This window comes from Xenopus laevis, chromosome 8L, assembly GCF_017654675.1.
Source record: "Xenopus laevis strain J_2021 chromosome 8L, Xenopus_laevis_v10.1, whole genome shotgun sequence".
NCBI lineage: Eukaryota > Metazoa > Chordata > Amphibia > Anura > Pipidae > Xenopus > Xenopus laevis.
The window spans coordinates 57857280-57872405 of NC_054385.1; the positions used below are offsets into that span (position 1 = coordinate 57857280).

Sequence of the window (15126 nt, forward strand, 5' to 3'; positions counted from 1 at the left end):
ATCATGATTTTAAGAAATAAGGTCAAATTTTTACAATTGCAGACTGTGAATAGTGTAAATATGTAAATATTTTAATATTCTTGTGTTACTGGCCTTTAATATGGAGTTTAGATTTTAAATTTTTTGGTTTTTCTATTTATATTATATCGTCCCATAAATTACAGGCTAGTGTCAGGTCCAAGTATGGATGTTTGTAACAGCTTTTTTTTCTGTTTAGGTTTCTGGTTTAGAGGCTCGTTCAGCCATCTTATGTTATAGTCTTCACACTAGTACACAAAACTGTGATAGCCCATCTAATCCTTTACCAGCTGCAGTCATTTATGAGGTAACCATATCCAACAGTGGCAAGAATGGAAAATTCAAACTTGTGTACTTGTGAGTATCCATTATAAGTAACGGCTTTCTTTTTTTTTTTTTTAATTTTATTTGATCAAGCTAGATAGGCTCTGCTAATAATACAATCCGAGCTTCTTCAGGAGGCATACTTTGTACACTGGGCAATGCAGCTGATGATTGTTTGAAAAGTTTTCTAAATGTGACCATACACACACTGTGGTGGTTTGGTGCTGTTTAGGTCTTACCCTAACCATTGGTACATTGAGTAGGATGTCCGTTTCATGGCATAGTAGTCTGTCTCTCCAGTCTAATCTCCTGAAATCTGTGTTTGTTTGAGACACTGCTAGAACTGGATAGAGCAGAATCTGCAGCCTCCTCTCATTTACTTTCATCATCATCAAGGTTATAGGCAAAAGAGCAAATTTGTTTTCATCCCCCATGTGCTACAATTGGTCAGATTAACCCAATGCCTATTGGGGGGAAAAAAGCCAATTGGTTCCCATAAATTATTTGTAGCTGCATTGCATTCTGGTAGTGAATTTGCTATGTGTGGATATTAAATTGTGATCATTGGTTGCTCTTTGTAGAGGTGAAGCTGCAATCTGCACCTTGACGGACCTTCGGCCAGCAACAGACTACCATGTTAGGTAAATATAGAACGCATGTTCTTTTTAACTCTCTGCAGTTGAACCACTACATACCTTTATGTAGTGCTTCAGTCCCAAAAGCAAAAACAAAATCATTTAAAATATAATTATCTTAAAATATGTTTTATTTCATGAGATAAACAGGGCTAAATGGGTAATTGAAGGGATAATTATAGGTTATTTCTTGTATTTATGTGAGAAACATCCAGTATGGTGCCCTCCTCTTGTTTTTAAACATGCAGTAGCAGGATTAGTCAGGCAGGGAGTTGTATTTTAAGAGTAGCTTGACAGCTAATGGTGGGCAATCACTGATAAGTCTGGGTCCTTTGTTTCTCTGCACTTCTTGCTGGGCCCTGTCATTTTAAACTATAGCCCTCCCAGTACATTCTCTAGAAATGGCCAATCCACTTGTATAGTCAGGAATATTCATGAATTAAATAAAAGTTGGATTGGTCAGCCCATCCTTCATATGTTGTTTTGGGTCCCAAAGTGTGTCCAGCACCTTTAAATGGAAAATTTAGGTTAAGGTTGTTTAATATACATGTGCATTCAAGGAAAATTGTCATTCATAACAGTTTTTATAATTCTGCTATTTGGGTAATCATGAAGCAGGTTGATATTATGGCTCTCCTACATGTTAAGCATAGTTTATATGTTAAGTGCGGTTCAAATACTCAGTTTACATGTTTCTTGTATATTTAGAGTATCTGCAACATGTCCACCTCTAGAAGGCTCCATTTCGGAACTTGTAAGTTTTACTACCGAAAGCTGTGAACCAGAGCCACCTGCTCCTCCTAAGCTCTCAAACCGAAGTAGAAACTGTTTGAATCTTCAGTGGAAGGTAAGTTTAATAAAGAATAAACTGAAAAGGCACATAATTATAGAATTATGAGTAATTCTATATGGACATTTGGAACCCATTTGAGCTGTATATCATTTTTCCTGGGCCAGAAATCATTGTTTGGATAGGGTAGTATAAATGTAATGCATGAATGATAGCTCAGCGCCCCAGCATGTAACAAAATAGTGCAAGTACCTTTTGCTTCATCTGGCACAGATATCACATTTACACAACTTCTGTCTGCTCATATTTATTTTGCCATGTATACAGCCCTTCCGCCAGGCTAGCATCTACAGTGCCCTGATGCCCACAAGGGTACCTAAAATATTTATATACATGTCCTAAAAGAAATAGCAGTTTAACAATTTACCACTTGTTTACCATTTTGTCTTCTTCTTCTTGACCAGGCTTCGAATGACAATGGTTCAAAGATCAATGGATTTTTGCTGGAATGGGATGAGGTACTAGTTTTTGTTACAAATATGATTTCTGATAGCATCTTGAAACCCACACAACTGCACAACTCATCAATTTCTGAATTGGAGATACAAGGCATACTGATTATACAATTGTTACTTCTTTTAATGCTGCCAGAAAATGGATTATTTGTGATTCAACTGTCATTTACGGAGCTGAAAATTAGATACCTAATCTGTTCTGTAATCAGGCATACTTTTTGAACCTCAATAAACATAGGTTGAAGTGTTATCTACAGCACAGTTTTGACTTGTGTTTCTTCAGCCTTCAGATCTCCACTTACTCCTGAGCTAAAACTCCCAGTACCCACCCACCTCCCACCTAAAGTTTGCATTAAATATATATATTGTAGTTTAGTTAAGAAAACTTGGTGATGTTAAGCAGTATGTGAACACTGATCTAGTTAGGAAAATTGCCCAGTTTTGGCACCCATTTTTCTGTATGTATATGTTATACGTTTGTTATATTTATTAGTGTTGATGTGTATTACCATTTTGGATGTACAAGTATGAATTTTAAACTTAAAGGTTAGCAATACCACAATACAAATACATTATGTAAGGATTGGAGGATATATAAATGCTATGGGTGATGCTGATAACCTGTATGTTGCCTGTATAGAATCTACTCTGTGTGTTAGCACAGCACAAGCATCATTATTACCTGGAGGAAACAGCATACAAAGACATTGATTTCTCAGGCTAGCAGGATGTCTCGGCCAAGTGTTTTTGCAGTGTGCATAATTCCTGGCCTTGTGTGGGTAGAGATGCACTGGAATTATAATGCTGAGCGTACATAACAATAGGCACATTGTTGTAACTTTATTATCAATTAAAAGGCACAAAGGTTACTACTCCCTCTGATGTCTGTAATGTAAAATGAAACATACTTGCAATGAAACTATCTCATGGGAACTGTATTATTGATCTATTTATTTTACTTTTAAGGGAAAACAAGGGCCATTTAAGGAGTGCTACTTTGGACACCTTAAACAGTACAAGTTAACAAAGCTGTCTCCTTCCACAAAATATGCATTTCGAATAGCCGCCAAAAATGATATTGGAATGAGGTATTCTTGCTTCTTATTTTTCTTTTCTTTTAAGTCACTTGCCTTTACCCTCTCTCTCTCTCTCTCTCTCTCTCTCTCTCTCTCTCACTTACCTCCTTATTGATGGAATATATTGTTTTCCAGTGGGGTGAGTGAGACGGTGGTCTTCTTAACAGCAGGCAGTGCTCCACCAGCTCCACTGCCACCAAAGCTCCTTCATTCTGGCATCACCTGGCTATCATTGTGCTGGAGCCCACCTAGTGATATATCTGTGGATGATAGCCTGACGTACATATTAGAAATGGAAGAAGAAGGTTCAGTAAGTTACACCTATGTTTTAGTTATTACTATCATGTTTGCATTGCTTTATTTTCCCATTATATGTTATGAAGGTAAGAAGCAGTATAAAGTTGGCCATGAACACGTCATGCACAAAATCATTGATTTATTTGTTTGGCAGAAGGCCTTAACAACTGGAATTAGAAGTAGCTGAAAACTTTAGTAAAACTTGGGTAGTAAGGTGAGAGGATTGTAGTGACCCTGACTAGATAGTTTCTAGTTTGATCCAATTTAATATATGATAGATCTGTTCACAGTACATTTAAATTGCTTGGAACTGAAAACAACCCTTTAATGAAAAGGGCACTGGCACGTTACACTTGGTAACAGGTGGACATTGGTGTCCACTACTGTTTTCCGCCACATTGGTGTCCACTACTGTTTTTCTGAAATTCCGCCACTCCCCATTCATTTCTATGGGATTTTGAAAGGCGTATTTATCAAAGGATGAACTTTTTCACTCTAGAGGACTGTGGCGAACTCTAACTTCACTTTTTGATAAATATACCCCCATGTGTCCCTTAGGTCTAATAGAAAATAATGAGTTCTGTATAGACAGACTCTTTTTAAGATAATTAACAGGTAATTACACAGAGGGCTGTAATATGATCAGCACAAACCCAATTTGTTGAGTTCATGTTGAAAAAGGGTGTATACTGGTCCTTTAATATTATTTTTACAATTCCAATTCATTTTTATTTGTGACTGCTCTAAGAACACCATCTGAAATAGCTATTGTTTTCCCCAGGGGTATGGTTTTAAGCCAAGGCACAATGGTGAAGAACTCTCATGCACTTTAAAAAACCTGAGAAGGAATACTTCTTACAAGTTCAGGGTGAGTTTGTCCTCCTATTTGACCAACAATATCAAACATGTATATCCGGTACCATTGCTTTTCAGATGCAAATGAATTACAAATACGAAAATATGTTTATTTTTCTATATTAGACTGTGGACGACTCAAGGTTATCAGCTGTTGACGAGAGTTGTAGTTTTACAGGTTCCTGGTTTTAACTACAATAAAGACCATATTCCACTAAAAAGCAGACCTGAAGCCTTTCCCATTAGTAAATATCACATGGACAGAACACAAATTGGCAGTCTCTTGTTACATAAAATGAAACCCCAAACTCCTGGGGAAGGGGGTTGTCTTATCCCTGAAACGAAAGTTAGTTTGGTTATACTTCCCAGACTTATAAATAGTTTCAGCCATAGCACCATTTCCTCATACCTCAACCTCCCTATAAAATGTTGTTATGCAAATGATGTACATTCCCCACCCCTCTTTCCTTTCATGCTGTTGTTATGCCAGGTTTGTTAATTTGTGACCTGTGTATAAGGGCTATACATTAAAGCATGAACAAATAGTAATTCATGTTTACTATTTCTAGGACTTAAAAAGTGCCCGAAAGCCTGTTTCACTGAGTATTTTCTTACATATGTATTCTCTTCCCTTCTCAGAAATTGCTGTTGAAAATGACAAATGATACAATCTGTAATTTGTTTGATAATAAAAATCTCGGTAATAAAATGGCAAGATTCTCTGCAACACAGTATATTGCCATTCAACTGCTTGAGCCTTATTTCGTGTATATATTGCAGCACTCTCAATCTCGTATTAGTAAAACAGACCCTATTTATTGTACAATAAAATCAGAGAAGGGCGTGGATATGTCATTGTTGCAATATTACCAACAGCAGGTTTAAAAGGGGACAGTATGGCAAGAATTCTGCTAAGTTTACATCCCAGAAATGATTTAGTGTCTGGTGAAGAGTTAAAGATATGCTTTAATGTAAATAGTATTTCTATTTAATACTGTTTAGGGTTACAGTGTGCAGTAAAGAGATACTGGGGCTAATTTATGTCCACAAGTGTAATGGACAACTTGTGATTTTCCCTGCAGTCATTTTGTGCTTAAAACCACATTTATTAAAGGTGCTTGCATCATACTGCATTCTTCATACTGCGGCAATAGGCACAGCACAATTGTACCTAAAAAATTGGGGGCAGTCGTCATTTGCATGCTGAACACCAGAAATGACACCAGGGAGACTGAACATACTTGGTGCAACTGCATCTTATTTGTCATGAAGCATACACACACAGTTGCATCTATTTTGGCAAATTGTGTGCAATTGCAGTAGGCGCGGCACAGTTGCACCAAATAAACTGCATTGTTGCGTCCTCAATGGAGCTAGAATTCTGGGAAAAAAATGCTGCATTGTGGGGGGGGGGGAGACATGGCAATTTCACTCAAAATTGCACTCAATTGCTCACTACATCAAGGTAAGTGAATGCACCCCATTACTAATAAGAAGTACAAGTATATTTGTAATCTTTTGTATTTTTGAGATACGTGATATTCAGGAAGCTACTTAACTTTTTTAAAGTAAGCACAGAAAAAAAATATGTAGAGTAGTTTTCTAGTTAGTTGATGGATCTCGCTCTAGGGAAAGAAGTAAGCACTAAAGATTCGGTACTCCAATAAATTGCAATTTGTTTTCACTGGGAGCACTATAGGATAACAGTATAACTCAAAGATGAAGTGCTCTTATGTTCTTTTTGGAGTTGCCACTTAGTTACTATACTATATATTTTCTTCTGTACCTCCTTAACAACTCTCTTTTGGCGTTTTGTTTCTCACACCTGAAAGATCGAAGCATATAAAGAAACGGCAATCATTAATTTTTGTGTGCACATTACGAAACCGCTGTTTCAGCTGGGTGGTTCGATTCTGAATATCCCGTTTGTCTGTAAGTGCGGGATATATTTATCATGAGGTTGATATTATTTACTAGGGATGCACCGAATCCACTATTTTGGATTCGGCCGAACCCCCAAATCCAAACCGAATCCTAATTTGTATATGCAAATTAGGGGTGGGAAGGCAAAACATTTTTTACTTCCTCGTTTAGTGACAGTCACCAGATTTCCCTCCCCACCCCTAATTTGCATATGCAAATTAGGATTTGGTTCGGCTTGACAGAAGGATTCGGCGCATCCCTATTATTTACACTAATTTATAAGGCACCATCTGATATTGCAGCTCTGTTAATATTGTAATATATATTGGCAAAACAGCAAATTAAGAGACTGTGCAACACTGAAAACATGCACACAAAGGTTTGTATTTGGTATCTTTGTGTTTTGCCATTCTATGGGACCACTGCAATGCTTCCGATCTTTTTGTAGGTGTGAACCACACAGCTGTCAAGAAAGGTTGCAACAGCTGATAAATAAGGGGTTGTTATTTACTGTTTTTAGGCCTATGTGATCCACCAGGAAATGCACATCGTTGTGGCCATTTGTGGTAAACTGCAGGGGTATTTTACAACACCTACATTTCTACATTTGTTTTTCTTGCCTTTCAAAGTTGTTTTCCTGTTTCCTGTCTTCCAGCAACTTACTACTGTCTTTGCTGAAAGTATGTTTTGTGTTTTGCAGGTTTTTGCAGTTAACAATGAAGGCAAAAGTAATCCTAGTGATATTGTAGAATACACAACTTCTCCTGACAAACCTGGCCCTCCTGGCAAACCAAGTATAAAAGGAAAAATCCATGCACACAGTATAAAAGTCACTTGGGGTAAGTCAATTGACCGCAGCATACAGCACTGCCTACCTCTAGGCATGTAGGTGTTTTTCCTATATGTAATTTTTTTTCTCCCTACAGATGGTCCTAAAGATAATGGAGGATCCAACGTGACCAAATATTTCCTTGAAATCTCGGAAACACCCAATGGTGAGAAAGTAGTTTTACATTCAGCAAGTGCTATCACCAGATTATTTGTGCTGTAAAACAATTTATAATGTTCAATAGTGTAGTAACCTCATATACTTAGGCACTTTTTTCACTGTGGTGTTAATATCTCTTGTAACACTACTCTATACATGAGTTTATATTTTAGATGTGGCAGTAACACAAGATAGTAATCCTTTTTAAGCCACCCTGAAGCAACATAATTATGTTTGCTTAATTATTATTTGGGGTGAGAGTGCAAATCCAGTCTGCACTCTCCATACCCACAAACCTGCTTGTGTTCCCAGAATTCCTCTTTTACCTAATCTGGACCCTCCTGTTAGAAGCAAGCAAATTTCTATGTATGCAAGTTTTAAAGATCTATGGTGTGTCCTCTTTGCATAGTACATCTCAGACTTGTTTTCGTGTTTCTCTTCTTGAGGAATGTGTTTTTGATGCAGAATAAGCTAATTAATTACAACCTGAATGATTATTCTATATTGCTATCCATTTCTTTTAGGAAACAAATGGGAGGTGATATATAGTGGGTCTTCAAAAGAACACGTGTGTGATCATCTCAAACCTGGCACATGCTATAAATTAAGAGTATATTGCAATAATATCATGGGCTCTAGTCTGGTAAGTGGTATTTCTGTTGGTTTTTCTTGCCTTATGTGTTCCAGTGAAATGAAAGCTTTTGATTCATGTATGGCTTCAAATAGCAATAGCACAAGCATAACCTAATGCTGGGTTGCACTATATAATGCTCAGAAGAGGTTAGTGATGGTTAAAATAGTGCTTTTTGCACCAACAAAAAAAAATCAGCTAATCAATTTTAAGTGCTTCATTTTAATTTCAAAGGCCACATTTATCAAGGGGTGAAACTAGAGCTCACGAGGGGCAAATGTCATGGCTCTCTAAGGGATGTATTTGTAAACTTTCACTTTAACCCCTTCATCAATATGCCCAAATATGACCAAATGAACATATCACTGCTACATTTTGCTCTGGGGAGCTGTCAATAAGCTTTTAAATATATCTTTAAAGGGGTTGTTCACCTTCCAACACTTTTTTCAGTTCAGTTGGTTTCAATTTTCATCAAATTTTTCTTATCTTTGTCCCTGCTGAGCAGAATCCCTGAGTTGGCAGCTGTTAGAACTGATACAGTAGTTGCTAATACTCCAGTAATGTATCAATTAAATGGTGCAAAATTGTAACAGTTCAGAATCTGCGCCTAAATTACTGAGATTTTGGAAAAACTAAATATTTTTTGGAAAGCAATTGAACAAATCTGAACAATCTGAAAACAACTCAACTGAAAAATTGTTTGGAAGGTGAACAACCCCTTTAAATCTTTAAAATTGCTTAAGTGTTTGCATTCCTTTCCTAAATTAGTCTTTATTGTATTTGCTGGAAAGCTATTCCATCTGATGAAGCTTTCCTTTAAGAAGTCATTCCTTATCGGTTTCTATATAAGCTGAAGCTGTGATGGGCTCATTTATTATCACTAGGAAAATTAACATGTGTGCAGTAACCCCATGACAACCAGTCACATTTTTTGCTTTTATTCTACCTGGCTGAACAAAATGAATCTACTCAGTGGTTGCCATATGTTATAGTCCAAGGCTAATTTCCCCAGTGATACTAAAAGAGCCCCTACACTTGAATTTACATTGTCTGTGGTTTCCTTGTGATTAGTAATACCAGCTACATTTAAGTTATATTTACCCTATAATTAAAAGGTCTTCAAATATTCAAAACATGTTCTTAAGTAATAGTAACATCAAAAAATTAATGTTTTAAAGTAATATGAACTGTAGTAGTGTTTCTGAAGCAAACCGATCAGTTTTACCAGTGCTTTGCAACACTCCATGATATTTGCATTACTTTAAGACAATTTAATTTTTTGGTGTTACTGTTCCTTTATCAAAGTAAAATTCAAGTGGACATGTCAGAAAGAACTGGGGCATGAGCAGTTAAGAATATAAGCTTGTTACCATTAAAAAAAAAAGCAATTAAGTAGATTCTCACCTATTATCTCAACTATTCCACATTTTTTATAGGCTTCGGATGTATCAACAGTCCAGACAGCTATTGTACCTCCAGGTCTCTGCCAAGCCCTACAACTGTGTGGGAAACCCAAACCCAAGGAACTGAGTCTGCAATGGAGTAAGTTCCACATCCTTCTGTTGTGTTGATTTTCTTGACTATAAACACAGTTTAGGGTTTTCTGCTGTTTGGGATGCTGGGAATTTTTGATCAGCAACACATTGCAAGGCTGGACATTGCTGTAGAACTTACCCTGTACTACATTTTTTGGGAAAGTAAATACTGGCAGCATTAAAGACCAATGTATTTTTTTTCGATCACAGCTGTCTTCAGGCAGAAGAAGCTCAAAGGGCTGATTTTGTAATCTATAAAATCCAAGATTATTACAAACCAGAGAACCTCAGAAAATGTATACATGTGCATTTATCAGTGTCAGAACATTTGCTTAACCAGTTGTTTTTTTCAAGATAAGCAAGTTGGTGCTTACAATTAGTATTGTAGAGAAGATAACCTCAGCCTTAAGCTGGCCATAGACGCAAAGATCCGATCGTACGAATCGTGGATTTGTACGATTTTCGGACCATGTGTGGAGAGTCCCGACATTTTTCGTCCGTCAGAGATCGGTCGTTTGGTCGATCGGACAGGTTAGAAAATTTCTGTCGCCTGCCGATAATATCTCTGCGTGTATTGCCGATCGTACGATTTTCAGAGGGAGACTGTCACTAGTGTTGTCAGACATAAGTATCGTACGATTGCTGTTAGGGGCAGAACATTGGGTGATCTGTTCTTATTTGATCGGAATGGTAAAGACTTTGATCTGAATGGTTAGTGGAGGGTCTGGAGATGGGAAAGTCCGATCGTACGTTGATTCGTACGATCGGATCTTTGCGTCTATGGCCAGCTTAAGGCAGCTCTCGAACTGCCATGCTAAGTGCTAAAATGTGTTTGCACTAACCTGACAGAGCTGACAATAACATGCTTAAAAATTCAGAACCATCCACCTTGAAGCATAATGCTGTGAGCATTTCATTTGGACCTGGTAAATTAAAGCATTTATAGCTGTTTACTTATTTAAAAAGTTTGTGTTTTTACAAACAATGTTTGTTTATTCTGATATCTTAAGGCTAATGCCACATGGGACTGATTCTCAGCTGAGAATCAGCCACTACACTTGCATCAACCCTCTCATGTGTCTTCACCCGGAGCCAATGCAGCTGATGCACAAGTATGCAGGCCAAGTATCTGCCCCATGTTGCAGTAGATGTACACCTTTCCCCCCAAATGCAGTAATCCCAGCCACCAAGCATTTTCCTAGAAGAAATGCACATGAAATTAAAATAAGACCAATAACCATTTGTGCAAGAATATCTAAATGTAGCTATTCAATTTGTGCACTTTTTCGTTACAAAAATTGTCTTTACCCCTGAGTAGTAAAATATGAGTCCAGAAGAAAAATGTTGTGTGTCAGAAGGCCATAGACCCTGGTTTTAAGACTTATAAGAACACTTTGTTGCTTTCCAGCTCCTCCTTCCTCAGAAGGTGGCTCAGCAGTGACAGCTTACACTGTAGAAATGGAAAAATCTGAACAAGAAGATCGTGCAGCAGTGTACCAGGGCCCAGAGCTTGAATGCACAGTAAGCGACCTCCTGCCAGGACGGTCCTATTGCTTCTGGATCAAAGCCACAAATAAAGCAGGGGTAATGAATTCAGATATTGTAAATGTGGTTTGCGCTGTGCATTACTAGCTGCGACCAATCTTTCACTGCCTGTTTGTTTTTATATTACTTTTTAGTGTGGACCTTATTCACCTAAATCGGAGTTCTGCACAGCTCCAGGCCCTCCTGAAAGATGCAGAATGCCGACGCTGATCTGTAAGACTGCAAACTGTGTCCTAGCCAGCTGGGAGGTGAGAATACATAAATATGTTTGTGAATGCTGTAAACAGACTCCATGCTCTGTATTTTGAACACTTATGCTCATTTACTACATTAAAACACACTCTATGAACACAAAACATATAAACAGACACATATATTAAGACGCATGCACAAAATCCTGAACCTTGGTAATCAGACTGCGGAGGTATTGCACCCATCTGCCACCCCCCCCCTTTCACTGTTGTCTCCTCTAGGCTTGTATGGTCATGGTACCTTCTTTGGTGTGAACATACTGTACTTGGTGGAAGAGATTGGAAACAGAGTTGACCGCTAAGGATGACCTCTGCAATAAAAGGCTATAGCCAATGTTTTTAAGACAAAAAAAAAAACCCTAGTCCTTGATTTTTGGCCTGATACTTGGTATATTCCTTTCTCCCTGCTCACTTTTGCCTTCTTGTGTTCTGCTTTCAACATGCTTTATTTACCTGTGCTTGGAAGTGATTAGAAACTACCCCATGATGCTGACTCTTCTTGTTCCAGTCTGCTTCCTGTCCCTCCCAAAAAGGGTGTAGGATGGTAGCTGCTGCCCCCAGTCTTCAATTTAAAATTAATTATGCCTCATAGCAGGCCCCATCCATAAACCAAGCAGCCTAGATTCATTCAGATTGAAGGAATATACCAAGTACTACAGAACTTGGCCTGACCAGGGGTCATTAAGATACATTTGTCATATGTGGGGCCTCAAGTATAACATCATTCTTGTTTTATGAGAAACTACTGAATTCCAGACACAACACCGTGCACAATACAGTAGACTGACCAGCAGAAAATACTTTGTTAGTAAGTTAGGTTGAAAAAAGACACATCCATCAAGTTCAACCTTTACTGGTCCTTTGAGCCTATAAAACCAGATTGGTCATTTTTTTTTTTTTTTTATAAAACAATTGTTTGTATTTACTGGATTTGCATGTATGGAGTTTTTGCGGAAGCTCAAGAGATCACCCATGCCACATACTATAGTGGATGCAACTGTGTTTTAAAAACTCAACTATAATTGTTGTTTGTTTGTTTTTTCATATTTTCAGACCCCTATGTGCAATGGTACAGATATAACGGAATACAGGCTAGAATGGGGGAGACTAGAAGGTTGTATGCAAATAATTTACAGCGGCCCGTGTCCAAGTTATGAAATCAAAGGATTGACACCTGCTACCACGTATTACTGCAGAGTTCAGGTATGAGCCAAAGTATACAGATGTTTCTTTTTTCCTTACCTGTGACAACTGTATTTAGAAATAACACTTTGTATTCATTCTTGCATAGCTTTTGATGAGTCTTTCCAGAACCTCTCTAATATGAAATCATAAATAATCCTATTTCTTCTAGGCTGTTAATTTGGCTGGTGCGGGACTGTTTGGTGACACAGCCATGATAACAACTCCAGCATCTGTACCTGCTGCCGTTCCATTTGTGCAAGTAGTTGATGAAGAGCTATTGGAAGCCTCACTTCCCTCACCATCAGAGTGCCTTGCTATCCAGTGGAAAGAGCCATGTTGCAATGGGTCGGAGATCACTGGGTACAATGTAGAATATGGGGAGAAGCAGCAACTAACTGTTGACTGTGTTACTAGTTGTATTCTTCAAAATCTGGTCCCTGATCGGACCTACAGGTAATAAAGCTAACCTTGCAAGAGCTCTAACACCTTAAACTTTACATTTACGTTTAAAGATATGAAATTTTAAAAACCACATACGGTATAAAAAATTAAAACCAATTGCAGAATATCGCTCTCTACCAAATACTATAAGTTAATGAAAAGAAAAACTCCATTAAGGGACTAGTGGTCAGACCAACCAATAGTAGTCCGACTATCTAGATATAAATCACAGGGAAAGCGTCTGAATACCTCTGATATGTATCAATATGTGTTAATGTGTTCCTGTGCAGGCCTTGGAACTTAGAAAAAAATATTATTTTTCCTTACAGAATAAGAATTCAGGCCATAAACGGCTTAGGTGCTGGACCATTCAGCAGTTCTATCAAGGCCAAAACCAAGCCTCCACCTCCGAACCCTCCCCATCTCGAATGTGTGGTCTTCAGTCACCAGAGCCTTAAGTTGAAATGGGGAGATGGTTCCAGTAAAGCATTAGCAACAGAGACCTCCCAGTTCAATTTACAAATGGAGGATAAGTCCAGCAGGTAAGCATCACAGCCCTTGTCAGCAATGAATGATGAGTGTTTTAGTGCTTTAATAGCCCATTAGTTAGCTTAGGGAAAAGTTAATGTTTGACTTGAACAGGTTTTGATATCTATACACAAGCTCTTTTCAGTTAATTGGTATAAAATCAACTAATTAATCTTATAACAATTTATACTATTGTTTGCCCATTAGCTATGTCATAATTACACAAGGCATTTTCATGATTAATAAGACAGATACATGATTAAATCTGGCTCCCAGCAGAGTCATTTGAGCTCTTCCAAAGCAAACAGCTCATTAAAGGAATATTTTATGATTTATATAAATAGGGTTTAGCCTGCTTTTATTGTCATTTAAATAGGTGTTTCTGCTTTTTTTACTGGAACATTAGTCCAATGGGGATTTGTCAGTTTATCGCTTTGAATGTTCATACAGACATGGCCTTGTTTGCCACTACCTGCTTGTTGTTTTCTGGCACTGAAACAGTTACAAGTTCAAAGCAGCAAAAACCATAACGAGGAATTTGTAGGAACATTATGCTCTATATAAAGCACATTTTATCTCAGTGGCTAATGCTACTTGATTAGTTCAGTCTATAACAGTGTTATCCAGCTAATTTTATATGCCATATACTGTGGTTTGGAATATATTAAGGGGGTTATTTACTAAACTCCAGACGCAAAAATCCCGAAAAATTTGATTTCATTTTTTATAAAATCTGACTTTTAAAAGAAAAATCACAAATTTTTCGGAATGTATTAAACACCGAGGATGGAAAGTCTGAATTAGAAAATCCGGAATCTCAGACCTGTCGAGGTTTCATCTAAAGCTAGCCATAGACGCAAAGATCCGATCGTACGAATCATCGAACAATCAGACTTTCCCATCTCCCGACCTGCCACTAACCATTCAGATCAAATAAAGTACAAAAGAACAGATCAGCTGATGTTCTGCCCCTGCCAGCAATCACACGAAAGTTATGCCCTAACAAAGCTAGTGACAGTCTCCCACTGAAAATCGTACTATCAGCAATACATGCAGAGATATTATCGGCAGCCGACAGGAATCTTTTAATCTGGCCGATCGTCCAAACGACCGATCTCCGTTGGGACTCTCCACACACACGGTCCGAAAATTGTACAAATCGAGGATCTTTGCTTCTATAGCCAGCTTAAGTCAATCGGAGAAGTCCCAAAGATTTTTTGAAGTGCGCTGGGTTTAGTTCAATACACCAACGTTTTCAGCGTTTTCAAGCAAAAAAGCATAAGAAATCTTTGTTTCCTGTTGAAAAATCCGAAAAAATCATGAAAATCTGATTTTTTTTCCTGCAAAGCTAACTTTTGGGAAAATTTAAAAATAAATAAGCATAAAAAACCCGAGTGGATTTTGTAGCAGAAAATGTTGACATAAAATTGGAGTTGGATTAATAACCCCCTTAGTGTTCTGTGAATTGAAGGAAACCAGTGGCCAGGCTTTGAGCCATAAACATATACTTGGAGGGCTTGGCTACTTTTTTTTTTTTTAGCTTAAAACACAGTTTGCGATCATTTCATCAATATAGGATCCTTATTTGT

The 15126-nt window shown here is 37.7% G+C and overlaps 1 protein-coding gene across 3 annotated transcripts in view; it reads left to right on the plus strand.

Moving 5' to 3' along the window:
- fndc3c.L (fibronectin type III domain containing 3C L homeolog) overlaps positions 1-15126 on the plus strand; it is a 62809-nt gene that overhangs the window by 40761 nt on the left and 6922 nt on the right. For all 3 annotated transcript variants that reach the window (XM_018229009.2, XM_018229011.2, NM_001093595.1), the window contains 16 exon segments: positions 218-375; positions 924-983; positions 1686-1824; positions 2232-2285; positions 3249-3370; positions 3494-3668; positions 4437-4523; positions 7134-7272; positions 7360-7428; positions 7946-8064; positions 9489-9594; positions 10996-11171; positions 11267-11380; positions 12437-12586; positions 12738-13021; positions 13339-13551. In XM_018229009.2, coding sequence (XP_018084498.1) covers positions 218-375; positions 924-983; positions 1686-1824; positions 2232-2285; positions 3249-3370; positions 3494-3668; positions 4437-4523; positions 7134-7272; positions 7360-7428; positions 7946-8064; positions 9489-9594; positions 10996-11171; positions 11267-11380; positions 12437-12586; positions 12738-13021; positions 13339-13551 — 2165 coding nt within the window.